The following is a 13,710-nucleotide window of genomic DNA, read 5'->3' on the forward strand; positions in this document are numbered from 1 at the left end:
TGATGTGTATCCGGAACAGAGAAAAGAGGGTTTTTTCTTTTAGATTCGAGAGGAGGACAAGGATCCTGTCTACATGTACTTTGAAAGTTTAATGACTTGTGCGAGGGTGCGAGCCTATGAACCCAAGAGAGAGGAGAAAAAGCAGCAAAAAGACAAAAGTGATTCACAGATTTGTAGTGTAAAGGTAAGAGGTCACACTGTAACTAGTGTGTATTACAGAATAGGCAGAAATGTTGAAAGTGGTGAAGTAATATTTTCCCCAGAGACTCCTACGTGACATGAGGGCTTGATTTGCTTTTGTTGGTGGTGGGGCTGTGGAACATGGAGCCTAAGTCACTTTGCAGTGCTGGTAAACTTACTCCGTTACTGTGACATTACAGTTTCTTGGGGAGATTCCTGTCTGCGACAAGTGCATTAATATGTAAGGCTTAAATGTTCATTGTTAATAGAGCTCTTCTAAGATGAAGCCTGTAACACAGTCAAAGACAGCATATTTCTATCATTTGAGGTGACCTCGTTAATTTTGTGCTGTGACTTTTAATGTGTAAGTAAGATGTCTAGGATGAATATTTTCTTGCATTTCTTTCTTCCAGCAGGAGCATGAACCAGAGCTTCAGTCTCCTGAAAAGGCAACCTGTGAGGTAGACAAAGACAAAGACGCATCAAGAGGTAAGAGCTGATCTGGAGTATAATTCCACTTGGTAGTTACATGTTTTTGTAGTATTCCTTTAGAAAACAGTAGCTCCTGATGAAACAGAAGTATGTTTGCTGGGGGAGTCATTACAGTTGTTAATAAAAATATTGTGACATGGATACAGCTTCCTGTTTTCTTAGCCGCTGGAGAGGGACACATGGAGATACAGCAGACTAAATATCCAGTGCTTGCTGCTGCTCTAAGTGTAAAATGACCAGTGCTGCCAGTAGCTTGCTTAGCAATAAAGTATAAAACTGCAGGCTTGTCTTCAAGACAGATGATTAGATACTTGGAAAGGAATGGAGATGAATGGCTTTGCTTTGTCTGGGTATTTTTTTCTCCCACTTTTTTCCCTTACTATCACTTTGTAGTCACTGAAGAATTAAATATCTAAGTAGCACTGGGAGGATGCGATCCTCATGTTCTTCACATAGAACTAGTTGGGACAAGGAATTGTTTGATGTTGAATTTGTGTAGTTCAAGTTTAAAAATTGAAGTTTTGCTGTGTTAGTGATACTGGGTTTGAGTTTCTAGCTTGGAAGAAATAGGCTAGACATCCATGTTCTCTTTCCGTCTGAAGCGGCCCAAATCATGTTACAAACCTTAAATGAGACATATACTAGAGGCATTGTGTCATCCACTTATGAACCATATCTGCCTTTTTGAGCTGATCTTTTTGCTGTTTAATGTATACAACAGCGCATGCTACATTTAAGGATGGGAATGGAAAAATAATACAATTAGTTGAAAATGGTGGTGCATTAGTAGGTGAAATTAAAATGGCCAGGACACAGGGATCAACATCCTTAGTTTTGCAAAAAAGAGCATTGTTGCTCTAATGACAACAAAAGATCATGCTTCTGTTTACATATCTTCTGCAAAAGACAGTTCTGCTAGTGGCATGTCCCCTTATGCCATTGTAGGACATGGGTGCTTTTCTGACTCAAAGAGAAAAGTGCCATCTCTTGAATAACCAGTGATGCTTTCTACCATGGTGGTGTATTTGGAGAATATTCACCCATGTATTGAAACAACCCGGCTTCGTTTAGCTTGTGATGCAATGGGATACAACGTGACGTGGTATGGCTGCGGGGATTGAGCCGTGAGAAATAATTACATTAGTTTTGCAATGAGTTTTTGCTCGTTTGTGAAGCTCTGCAAGGGAAGGTGATGCTTTGAACAGTTCTTGTACTTTCCGTTGGCCTGCAGTTGAGCTGAACTAAGGGTGGAGGTATGGGCAGAATGAAATTGTTTGACTATCCAGGTGCTTAAAATGCCATAGTATTGCAGAAACCTATTTCAATTCTTTCTCAGAGAAAAGCTGGTGTTCTTCCTGTAGTGAGGGGGACTCTTTCTCCACCTCCTATGTTCATCACACCACTCAAGGTGAACCAACCAAACTTATCGAGATTATCTCTGACTGCAACTTGGAGGAAGATCACAATAAGATCTTGACCATCTTATCACAGCATATCAACAGTAACGCACCACAGTGCCTCAAAGTGGGTAGCTTCACTATTGAATTGGCTTCGGAATACAAGGCCCAGGATGAGAACCATCCTTCTGTCTGCTCCTCCAGAGTGAAAATTTCAGTGCCGTCCTACCAGGACAAGGACGAGAGGCCTGAGATCCCTGTCTTGGAGACTCCTGATAGCACAGTGGCAGCATGCAATAACTCAGAAAATGTAAAGGTCACGCGAGCAGACCCAACGGACAAGCTGGAGGAGAAGCTGAATGAGAAGCTGCATGGGGGCAAAGGCAAGCCTTTTTATGCAGGGGTTTCTCCTGCAGGAAAGCTGGTTGCCTACAAATGCAATGCTAATACGAGCCCCTCGGGCTTGATTCAGGTGGGTCTCTCTGCCTTTACTGTGGAGATTAGATGCAGTTTCATCCAGTACTATCCCAGAACTCCTTGACATGGAGACCACTCTTTAATACGTCTTTTGCCTATCCAGACAAGAGTTCTTGGTATCTGGTGGCATTCCTCTCCATAATCCTTTCAAGATTTACTCAGTAACAGGAAATCTTATCACAATCCTGAAATCTGATGGTTTAACTTGTCTTTTTGGCAATTTGGGTCTTGTTGACCCAAGTGCAGAATCTCTTTCAAGATCTTTTCAATTCTTTGTCAAACCCCCTGAAGGTGCATTTAACACATAGTGCTTCTAAGTGAATGATTTTATGAGTCCACAGAAAGAATATTTTCTGGGGAAGTATACACTGTGACAAAACTTTAAAATGAAAATGTAAACGTTATAAAATTGCTTTTTGCTACAGCTAACTGTTAATCTTCACCAACAGCCTGAATCTTCTTTGTAGACTATATATTTTTCATCAAGAGACTTTATAATCCTAAATTCACAGGGTCTTTTCCCTGCAGTTTTATGTTGCTGACATGATGTTAAGAATTAGTAGTAGGAACTATGGGATTAGGATGAAGATACTTCCATCATAGCTATTTGTGGTTATAGTAAAGCCACTTTGAGGAAAATCATATGAATTAGAAAATCAGAGTAAAATATGTTTTCATGACACCTTGCAGATATGACACCCTCAGAAAGAGAAGCTAGTGGAGAGTAAAAGGTGAGATTTCTTACCTTCAATAAAAGTTGATCAATAAAAACTACTTATTTAGTAGTGTCTTAAATACATTTGGCTTTTAGTAGGTATTATCAAACAACGTGAAAGCAAAATGCAGCACTACCAAAACTTCCCATTGTCCACTAGGCATAAAGCCTGACATTCAGCAAGATATTCTGGTTTTTTCCTGTGCAGTCTATTACCACTGCAGCTTGGAATTTTAAGTTAGGGAACTCATCATGCCTTAATTACAGTATCAGACAACAGTGTAGATAAGGAAAAAGTTGATGCAGCTTTTACAAGCTCTTTAAAGTTTTGTCTCAATGTATATGTCATCAATATTCTTTCTTTTGTGATGCTAGGTCTTAATTAAGTTTGAGAATTTTATCCAAAATTGTCCTTCAATTAGGGAACCTTTTTTTATTCAGGACTACAGCATAAGCATGGGGCAGGAAAAACAGGTGCTAGTTTCATTCTTACCTAATTTCAGTGATTTCACATGTTCCTTGGAGTCTCTGGTTTTATGTGAGTCTGAGCAGCATGTAAAATCTATATTACAAAGCTTAAACAAGAGTTGTTTGAAGTTCTCCTAAGCAATGAGGAAACTAGGAATTCCAAGTTGGAATTGCAATGGTTCTTTGAAAAGGACATTTAGAAGTCCCACAGAATGAAACACTTCTCCAGAAGTGGTGAATTAGCGTTCTTTTCACAAAATTTCCCTTTTCCCCTTTTTTCAGGTTAATGATAAAAGGTATCCTCAGGCCAAACTGCTTTTGGGACAGATGGGGGCATTGCATCCTGCCAATCGGCTAGCAGCTTATATCACAGGCAGGCTGCAGCCCACAGTACTTGATATTGCAGCCCTCAGTACTGTGATCTCCAAGGTAGCACCCAGTGCTAAAACTCCTGCTTCTGGGACACCATCAGTCCAGGGGCCCACAACATCAGCTCCTAAAACTACATCTTCCACCAGCAGTACTTCAACCCCCACTGTGACGACTCTGAAAACCCATGTCCCAGCACAGAGACAGATAGGTAGGTTGGAACTTATTACTGTGTTTTAAATTGCGTGAAGCTGAAGTACAGAGTGAGTGTACAGTGTTAATGTTGATTTCTGTGCAACAGTGCATGCTGCCTTTGGCTGCATTGCCTACCTAGGATGCCTCTGCAGTAAATAACCTCAAAACAGAAAGTTTTATTTTGACTTCAGAGTAAGATTACAGATGTTGACTATTAGTTGTTTTATTAATGCTACTAGTACATATTTTCAAGAGATGAGAGTGGATGGATACTCTCCAAATACAAACTGGAATTTTTGGAGTTTCTGTAATTTTTAATTGCTTTTCATCAAACACAGAATAACCTCAAACAAGTAAAGTACCACTAATACGTGGTTCTTCACTGATTAGATTTTCAGTTGATGTTGCACTCATAATTCTTGTGATGGCCAAAGAAGTGTGAAGCAGCAGTGAAAGACAAGATGGTCCAAATCTGGATTAGTGAAACAACAGGTGTGCAGCCAATAACCACGCCAGTCTCTAATCTCATTGGATTTCACAAGCTAAACAGGGTTGGATTTAGACAGTTTAAAAAAACAACAAAACTGGAAGATTCATGAGTTACTTGTGTATCTGAGTTGGTACTGAAATGGTTACCCCAGTGTGGCAAGAGAGGAAGTTGCCTTTAACGATTGCATTTTGCATGACTTTAAAAGAGAAGACTAGTACCCATCCACATAATCCCACACATTATTTAAAGATCTGAAGCTTTGCAAGGGAAAAGGATGTTTCCTGTGTCCTGGAAAAACTTTAATTTCTGATTGATAATCTATTATTCTTTCTGCCTAAATTTTCTTTGCTGCGTAAATGGGTGTGTTGTTTTTCTTGTCCTGTAATAAAACTTGTTGTTTTGTGTGTTTATGCAGTATGAAAGAGCTGGCTGTGTTTCATTGGTGGGTGAAGTCATTGCAACATATGTGATTTAAGTTAAAAGTACCAATTCTGGCATAATCTGGGTTAAGAATGCTGTATGCATAAATAACTGCAGTGTTTAAATTGGTCTTGGTCCATAATCTCTATGCTGTTGTACTCATCCGTAGGCATCTGGGGTAATGTAAATGCAGTATTCTGGTCCCTTGGAGGGTAAGGGATGAGGTAAAGGATCTTCCTAACAGTGATTCATTTCCATTGGTTAAATTTGTTCCATCTAGTCTACAGTTGTTGGAATGTCATTGCATCTAGAAGCGGAAACTCTGTATCCTTCCCACCCCTTTTCCCTCTGTCTAAGATGAATACAGTAGAAGGGGGATGAAAATCAAGAAGCAGTAAAAAATGAAAGATGACACAAGCTGTTACACAACGAATTTGATGTTTATAAAATACTTAGAGCCCATTATTTCATTTAAATGTTTGTTTTCCTGCACTGTTAGTTAGGATTGTCCATAGTTTCACGATGAAGAACAACCCTTCAAAAGCTGATTCTTTTGTGTATCTGGGAAGAAATGCAGTAAAAAGCTACAGTAGTGGAATAAGGCAGAGGTCTTTCTAACATGTCAGGCATATCCAGGACTACCATAAACGTTTTGATTTAATTACAAGGTACATAGAAAAAGGAGGCTCAAATTCATGCTGAAATTACAGTTGTAGCAACTCATGAAAGGCAAAGAGGAAATCTATTAAAATTTTGACCTGCAAGTTTTTATTTGCAGCTACCCGACCCTCACCTGGTGGTGTGTTTACCCAGTTTGTGATAAACAAAGCAGGAGCTCTGCAGCAGAAGGTTCCTGGAGTGAGCACACGCCAGGCGGCCTCAGGGCGACAGTTTCTGAGTATCAAGCCCACACCAATCACTGTTATTGCTCCTGTGGTTCCTTCAGTGCCATCTCCAGCTGTGTGCACAGTCACTTCTGCAGTCACTGCAGCTACCACCACTTCTACAGTTACTGTGGAAAGTACCAGTGTAGCGGCATCTACTGTGACCACTCCTTGCCAGACAAAAGCTGGTGAACCTCCCTGCTCTCCTCCTGCAATTGCAGTTACAGCTGCTCCTGCAACACCTGGAATCAGCACCTGTACTACTCCATCCACCACTGCTACTGCTACTGTGAACACAACAAAAACAACAGGGATTGTTGCAGCAGTAGCAGCTGCGCCACTCCCAAAACCTGTAGTAACACCACCAACTGTTACTTGTGCTGTTGTCACAACATCCACCTCTACAGTTGTACTGACAACAGCTGCAGCAACTACGCCTGTGGTGACCACACTGACTTCCTCTGCTGCCTCTGTTCCAGTGATACTATCAGGAGTTAATTCAAGTCCTCCAAAAAGAGGTAATGCTTAGGTGCTTTGGATTATTACTGCACACACTTGTTTTTTTTTAATTCTGCTTCTTTTCACAGCTGTGATACAGTCTGTGTCTGGTTTAATTTTAAATATGGACTCACTCGCCTTGTCCCCCTTTCAAAAACAGGGTAAAAAGTCCTATTCATCACCCTAATGTCATCTCCTAAGTTACTTTTTGTATTCTTGTATACCAGTCTGTGCTGGTAGAGAAAGGAAAAAAATGTAACTATCTGGTCAGTGACTGCGATGAAGTGAGCGGGAAGCATCACGTCATCCCTTGACCTATAGACATATATAGCACAGTTATGACTGCTAGAATTTCATGGTTGGCACAGAGTTCAGGAATTAGGTTGGGAATTACTGTCCTGTGTCATGGTTGAAAAATGCCAGTGGAACTACACAGAAAAAAACCAAAACTGTTTTGATCTGGTTGGTTCCATGCATTCTGTGGATAAAAAGAGAAAAACTTGCTTTTGAATAAATGTAAAAGAGATGCAGTTGTTTCCAAAATATTTGCACTTGTATTTATTAAGAATAATGCTTGATTTGTAGGCAGTCTCTTAAAGTGATTTTTTTTTTTTTTTGTAACTTGTTAAAATATTTCAGAAGATGCTGCTCCTCAAGCTGCAAGTAAGACTCCCCCAAAGATAGCTCCTGGAACAGACAAACGTGTCGGACCTCGATTGCTGCTGATTCCGGTGCACCAGACAGCCTCTGCTCTGCGGCCGCTGAACACGCAGGTGGCACAGAGGCAGAAGATGGTCCTTCAGCCCCTGAGGAGCCCTGGGGCTGTGAACCTGTTCAGACATCCCAATGGGCAGATCATCCAGCTTGTTCCCCTGCAGCAGGTTCGAGCTGCGGGTGCTCAGCCCAGCGTGCAGCCAGTGATGCTCCGCAATCCAGGTACGAAGGCCAGTGCTTCTTTCACGACTGACTGGTGTGTTACTCAGAAATGAGCAAGGAGATGAATGTCTCTGTGATGCTTTCACCTGCTGAAAGTAATTGAACAGAGTCCAATTTGGTTCTGTGTGACTAGTTGAAGAACATAGTGTAATTATTCAGCTGCAATGCAACTTAAATACCATGTGTATAATATTCAGAAAGTGCAGTTAATAGCTAAGTCCACAAAATTTGGGAGCAAGTAAAAGAGCCTATGTGTATGTGTGGCAGCGGAGCCATGTCCATTGTACTGTCACAACTTGCAGGACTAGACCTGGTGATTCAAAAACAATTCTTGTTGGAGATTCTCTTAAAGAGAATGAGCTGTTACCCGTGTTTCATTGGAGTGCTACTCAGTTTTTGTTACATTTTGAGGTTGGTTAGTGTGTTTACAGAAGGTATTCAGGTGAAATGTTGTACTACAATACGGAATTGCCAGGTTTTTTCCTCCTTAAGAGTGTGAAAAGAAAAATAAGTGTGATTTTGAGCTTTTTTCTCTAGTACACAGTTGAAGACAGGGTTGGAAGAGTTAGAAATTGCAGGTTGGTGTGCTGTTGTATGTATTTGTAAATTCTAACCCAAATGTACTTTAAATGCAGGTTTACTCTTCTGTTCTCCCTGTTTCAAAACACACCTCAAAGAGAGGGAGTTAGAGTGGGGTAGAAGGGAGAACAGAAGCAAGCACAGTAGATAAAACTGGGGAGGGGAGCAAACAATGCTGAGCTTTAGTTGAGGTTTGAGCATGAGGTGTAGTAAAGAATCAGTCAACAAGTTTATTTAATTTTATTCTGTTTTGAGGCTCTTGCTGAACAAGAGAAAATAGTTGCCAGTTGGTAATACTTTTCCTTCTTGTTTATGAAGTGTTGAAATGCTGCAGAAGAGTTCATAAAGGTAAAATGTGGTGGTATAACTGTGTAATTTTGGCATAGTTTTTCCTCTTTGGAAGTCTTTTTTCAAAAAAAAGCAAAAATATTTTAAAATTAAATACTATTTTTTACTTTCTTTTTTCTCTGAAAAACCCCAATTTCCTCGTTTTCCAATAAATGTTAAATGGGAAAGTAAAATGCAAGACTTCCAATGCTATGTCTTTTTTGATCAAAAAGCTCAATGCTTGAACTTAACATCAAGTCTGTTAGTTTTAGAATGGCCAATTCATGTGTTTCATTGTGGTGTTACTTAAAAAAATGCAAGTTTATTATGTCTTTATGTAGGACCAACTTTTCCACTGAGAGCTGGAGGTCAAACACCTGATTCCATTATGATCCTTGAGAATGGAGTCTGTTTCTAGCACAGCATCAAATACTGAAAGTGGAAGAAAAAAAGCTGCTTTGAGAATGTCTCAGTTGATGTTTTGTTTTCCTCACAGGATCTATTGTAGGAATCCGTTTACCTGCACCTTCCAAGCCTCCTGAGTCACCTGTTTCTCCCAATTCCTCTGTGTCTTCCACTTCTCCTGCTGCAAATTCAGCTGTACCAACTGCAGTACCCAAGTTATCCCCCCCATCCAACCCAGCCACTCAAGCATCTTCTCTTCCTCCTTCGGTAACGAGTTTTGTGTCACAGGCAGGCACTCTGACTCTGAGGATTGCTTCCTCTGCTGTCAGCAATGTCACAAACCAAACAACCTCCGAGTCTAAAATAGCCTGCAGCTCGGCTGGTCTGTCAGCCACCACCGCTAATCTCATACCTTTACAGTCTGGAAGTTTTGCTTTACTTCAGCTCCCAGGACAGAAGACAGTGCCAAACTCTATTCTTCACCATTTTGCATCTCTGCAGATGAAGAAGGATTACAGGAAAATATGCAAGAAAGAGGACTCAGGTGCTGCTCAGCAGAAGGAGAATGGGAAGGCTCCATGCTCAGGTGACACAGAAGTTACAGAGTCTGATGTCCCAGTGCCACATGGGAAACAAGAAGAAGATGAGTTGTCGATTAACCAGTCAAATGCTGTTGAAGGGTCAGCATCTGCCGCAGTCACACCTAGTGGTGATAGAAATTCCACTGCATTAGAGATAGTGGAGAAGAACTCAGTGGTGCTAGAGAGTTCTTGTGATGACAGCTTTTCTTCTCAGCATGATGTTTCTGCAGATGTCATATCATCTGACCATTCGTACATCAGTGAGAAACCTAATGATGAGGAAGAAAAAGGGGCTTCTGAAGGGAAAGAGGATTCTGTCAGTTCTGAAACTCTTGTGGAGGCAGTTTCAGCTAACTCTGTTTGTGGGTCATCAGATGAGTCTTTGGTTGCTCCTCTGGATAATGCACATTCACAGAGTCTTGAGAATTGGGAGGCTGCACAGTTGAGGAACCATGGGGAGGAACAAAGACTTGCTGAATGGGAGGAGAAACCAGTAAAAGTGGAGGAAGAGGATGCACAGACACAGATGGATGAGGACAACAGAGCAAGTTCTGGGCAGTTACATAGTCAACAAGAGCAAGATACACAGGTGAAGATCAAGGAGGAACAAAGTGAGACTGAACTGTTTGAGAACAAACAAGAATTCCAGGGTGATGCTGCACAGCCAGATATGGAAAGGAGGGAGTACAAGGGCTCTATAGAAGTGGAAAACACAGTAGAGAAAACAAGAAGTAGGTCTGAAATTGGTTGTGCAAAAGAACTGGATAATGCTTCAGGAGAAGAGCATAGGGCTGATATGGAGGAAGGCAAAGGAAACATAGCTAGGCAGGATGGCAGTAAAAGCAAAGAAAAAGGTGCTTGTGATTCTCTGGAAGAAATGAAAGTAGGCCATGATATCCTAACACATGTTAACAGTTCTTGGAGCAAAATATCTAGTATTGTACCCCCTTTAGAAAATAGAAGTGAAGTAGATAAAAAAGCTGATACATCAGAGAAAGGTGACTTCCTGACAGCACCAGAACAGAGGGCACACAAAAAGGATTACATGCCCACTATTGATATAACTGCTGATGATATGGAAGAGGATGAGGAGGAAGATGAGGAAGAGGAAGAAGAGGATGAAAAAACTGATGATTCTGCTGATGAGATGCTGGATGGTGCTTCTGACTTCCCAAGTGAAGAGGAAATAGATGTTGAAAAAGTGGTAAGCATTTAGCTATTTATGAAGGGATTTTTTCCTTTTATTTATTTTTTTTAATTGACCAACTAACTTGTCATAACCCATGGATTTGAAAGACAGAGTATGATGTTTGTGTTTTGGACTTTTAGTTTCTTTAGGAAGTATAAATTGGGGTTCCAAGTGGAAATATCTTTCATTTCTTAGTTGCATGCTTTTTTTTAGGTAGCAGTATAGTGGCCTTGTAGAAATTGCCTGGTTTTCAGATAACAGGAGTTCTGTTGAACAATTTGTTATAGAACTGTTCCAGGTTGTCTTCCTCCAGTGTTTACTCAAATAATTTGCTTACTTGTGAGCAAATTATGACTTAATGATCTAAAAATGTAGTGGCCAACCTAGTATTTCTGTTATTTTAAGATGTTTCCTTCTATTTAGTTTTTGTAGCCTTAGTCAACATTTATTTCTGAAAGGAGTATTTTAATCCATTCTTGAATTCCTTTTTTAAGTAAATACATTTAAATAGTATGTGAGAGCTGTCATTCTGTATTTGATAGAAAACAAATTGCTCCAAAAGTCACAGAAAAGGGTAAAACGTTGTGGTTAGTGTAGTTAAGATACATTTAGATTTTAACGCTCATAAAATTCCCATCAAATATAACCCAAAATTTAAAATAAAGTAATCCAATGTGTAATTCCTTTGCTTCTTACATATCACTACATGACTTGAGAAACAGTGCTTTGTTACTTAAAATTATGAAGCTGTTGTTTTATGAATTAGTCAAGTGGACATATGAACTAAGATATCTGTTTCTTGGAGTGAGATACAAGTGAAAAGAGAAGAATTAAACTGGAGAAGTTGAAAAACAGACAAATTAAAAAAAGGAGAGATAATGGTTGTGTCTTCAGGATAGAATTCTTTTAGTCCTTTTGTGTTAATGTAATCCTCTTGCAGTTGAAAATCAGACTAGAGTTCTTTGGTACAAACTGGTCTAGAGGATTCCTAGAGCACCTGGGCAATAACTTCTTGGTACAGGTACTACAGGAGCCAGCTAGGAAAGGTGCCCTCCTTGAACTGCTGCTTGGTAACACAGAGTGAAATGGCAGTTGTCTGCGTCTTGGCCACAGCAGCCATGAAAAAAATCCAGTTCATATCTCTGGTGACAGGAGGAAAAGTTCCAGCAAGACTTCAACCCTGGATATGAGGAGAGCAGACTTCAGGCTGCTTGAGGAACAAGTTAGGAAGGTCCCTGAGGTTACCCCCCAGCTGACTGGTTGGAAGCCACTTGATTCAGTCATCTTGGATTTCAGTAAAGCGTTTGATCCTTTATCTCACAGTATCCTTCTAGACAAAATGTCCAGCACTTGTCAGGATAAACCTGTCAAGTGATGAGTGAGCAGCTGGATCATGGGTCAGGTGTGAAGGGTGTTAGTGAATGGGGTGACATCAGACTGGTGACTGATCACTAGTGTGGTTCCCCAGGGCTCCATCCTCAGGCCTGTGCTCCTCAGCATCTTCATAAATCATGTGCAGGCACGACTGGAAGGGATGCTTTGTAAGTTTGCTAGAGACGCAAACTGGGAGGAGCTGTTGACTCTCAAAGGTGGAGAGGCCCTGCAGAGAGACCAACCATGTGAAGTTTAACAAGGGCAGGTGCACGTGAGATGGGGCAACCCTGGGTGTACAAACAGCTTGGAGAAGGAGAGGCTGGAGAGCAGTGCTGTGGAAAGGAACCCAGGGGTCCTGGGCTGTGGCAAACTGGATGTGAGTCTGCAGTGCCCTGGCAGCCAGGAAGGTCAAGCTTGTCCTGGAGAGCATCAGGCACAGCATGGCCAGCCAGGCAAGGGAGGGGATTGTCCCACTCTGCTCTGCACTGGGGTGGCCTTACCTCGAGCCCTGTGTGCAGCTTAGAGTGCCACTGTGTATAAAAGACATTGGAAAGCATCCAAAGGAGGGCTGTGAGGGTGGCAAAAGGCCTTATAGGAGTGAGGAGCAGCTCTGTAATGAGTAGCTGAGATAATTTGGTCTGTTCAGCCTGGAGGAGACTGAGGGGAGACCTCATTGCAGTCTGCAACTTCCTCATGAGGGGAATAGGAGGGGGGAGGCACTGATGTCTCCTCTGTGGTAACCAGTGACAGAACCCATGGGAATGAGATGAAGTTGGGTCAGGGGAGGTTTAGGTTGCATATTAGGAAAGGGTTTTTCACCCAGAGGGTGAGTGGGCACTTGAACAGGCACCCCAGGGAAGAGGTCACAGCACCAGCCTGACAGAGTTCAAGAAAAGTTTGGATAATGCTCTCAGGCACATGGTGTGATTCTTGGGGATGGTGCTGTGCAGGGCCAAGACATGGATTTCAATGATCCTTGTGGGTCTCTTCTAACTCAGGATATTCTATTATTCCATGATAGCCAAGTGAACAACTCTGGCTTTTAGAGAATCTCTTCAACTTCCAGAAAAATTGACTAATCAGTTCATATTCTAGCTTGCTGTTCTCAGACAAGACAATAGCATCTCAACTGTATGAAAGTGAAATACAGATGTTATTTTTGGAAGTTCCTTTTAAGTGGAAAACTGAATTGTTGGTGCCTTGTCTTCAGTTGGGTGGTGGCAGTTTCATACGTCCTGTATCCTTTAATAACTTGAGCAGAGTTATCATTAAGTTTTGAGAACCACTGTTAATTCATTCCTGATGCCAGATAAACTTCTCTGACATGGTAGTCCTAGGAATTTTGTTGGTGAACCAACAATAGTGTCTAGGTCACAGAGTAGTCTTCTATCAAGGTTGGTGTTTGAAAACTGTTTTCTTTCATCCTGCAAAAGGATGATTAAGCAAATGAGTAATATTAGAGATTATAAGAAATGTTTGTTTTGGATGAAACTTACCGCTCAGGTTTTGGCGGATATGGCTTGGAAAGCCATGTAAAGGTATGTCTTCACTGCAAGCTCACACAAATACAATAAGCTAACTTTGGTTCTAGAGCAGTAAAGCTGAGGAATGAGATCTCAGGGGACTGTAAAAACCTGCCTAGAATTTGATTTGTTAATTGCTGTTGCTGGCTAGTTGAGCTAGCACGTCAGTGCCTAGTGGAGAAATCAGTTTTGGAATTAAACTTCTTATTTT

The 13,710-nt window shown here is 41.1% G+C and overlaps 1 protein-coding gene across 1 annotated transcript in view; it reads left to right on the forward strand.

Moving 5' to 3' along the window:
* MGA (MAX dimerization protein MGA) overlaps positions 1-13,710 on the forward strand; it is a 58,701-nt gene that overhangs the window by 29,095 nt on the left and 15,896 nt on the right. Inside the window, exons 12-18 of the mRNA XM_059475449.1 lie at positions 44-184; positions 594-669; positions 2,009-2,541; positions 4,012-4,309; positions 5,982-6,605; positions 7,225-7,521; positions 8,924-10,617. Coding sequence (XP_059331432.1) covers positions 44-184; positions 594-669; positions 2,009-2,541; positions 4,012-4,309; positions 5,982-6,605; positions 7,225-7,521; positions 8,924-10,617 — 3,663 coding nt within the window. The remainder of the gene's footprint in view (positions 1-43; positions 185-593; positions 670-2,008; positions 2,542-4,011; positions 4,310-5,981; positions 6,606-7,224; positions 7,522-8,923; positions 10,618-13,710) is intronic.

This window comes from Ammospiza nelsoni, chromosome 6 (genome assembly GCF_027579445.1).
Source record: "Ammospiza nelsoni isolate bAmmNel1 chromosome 6, bAmmNel1.pri, whole genome shotgun sequence".
In the NCBI taxonomy this organism is placed as follows: Eukaryota; Metazoa; Chordata; class Aves; order Passeriformes; family Passerellidae; genus Ammospiza; species Ammospiza nelsoni.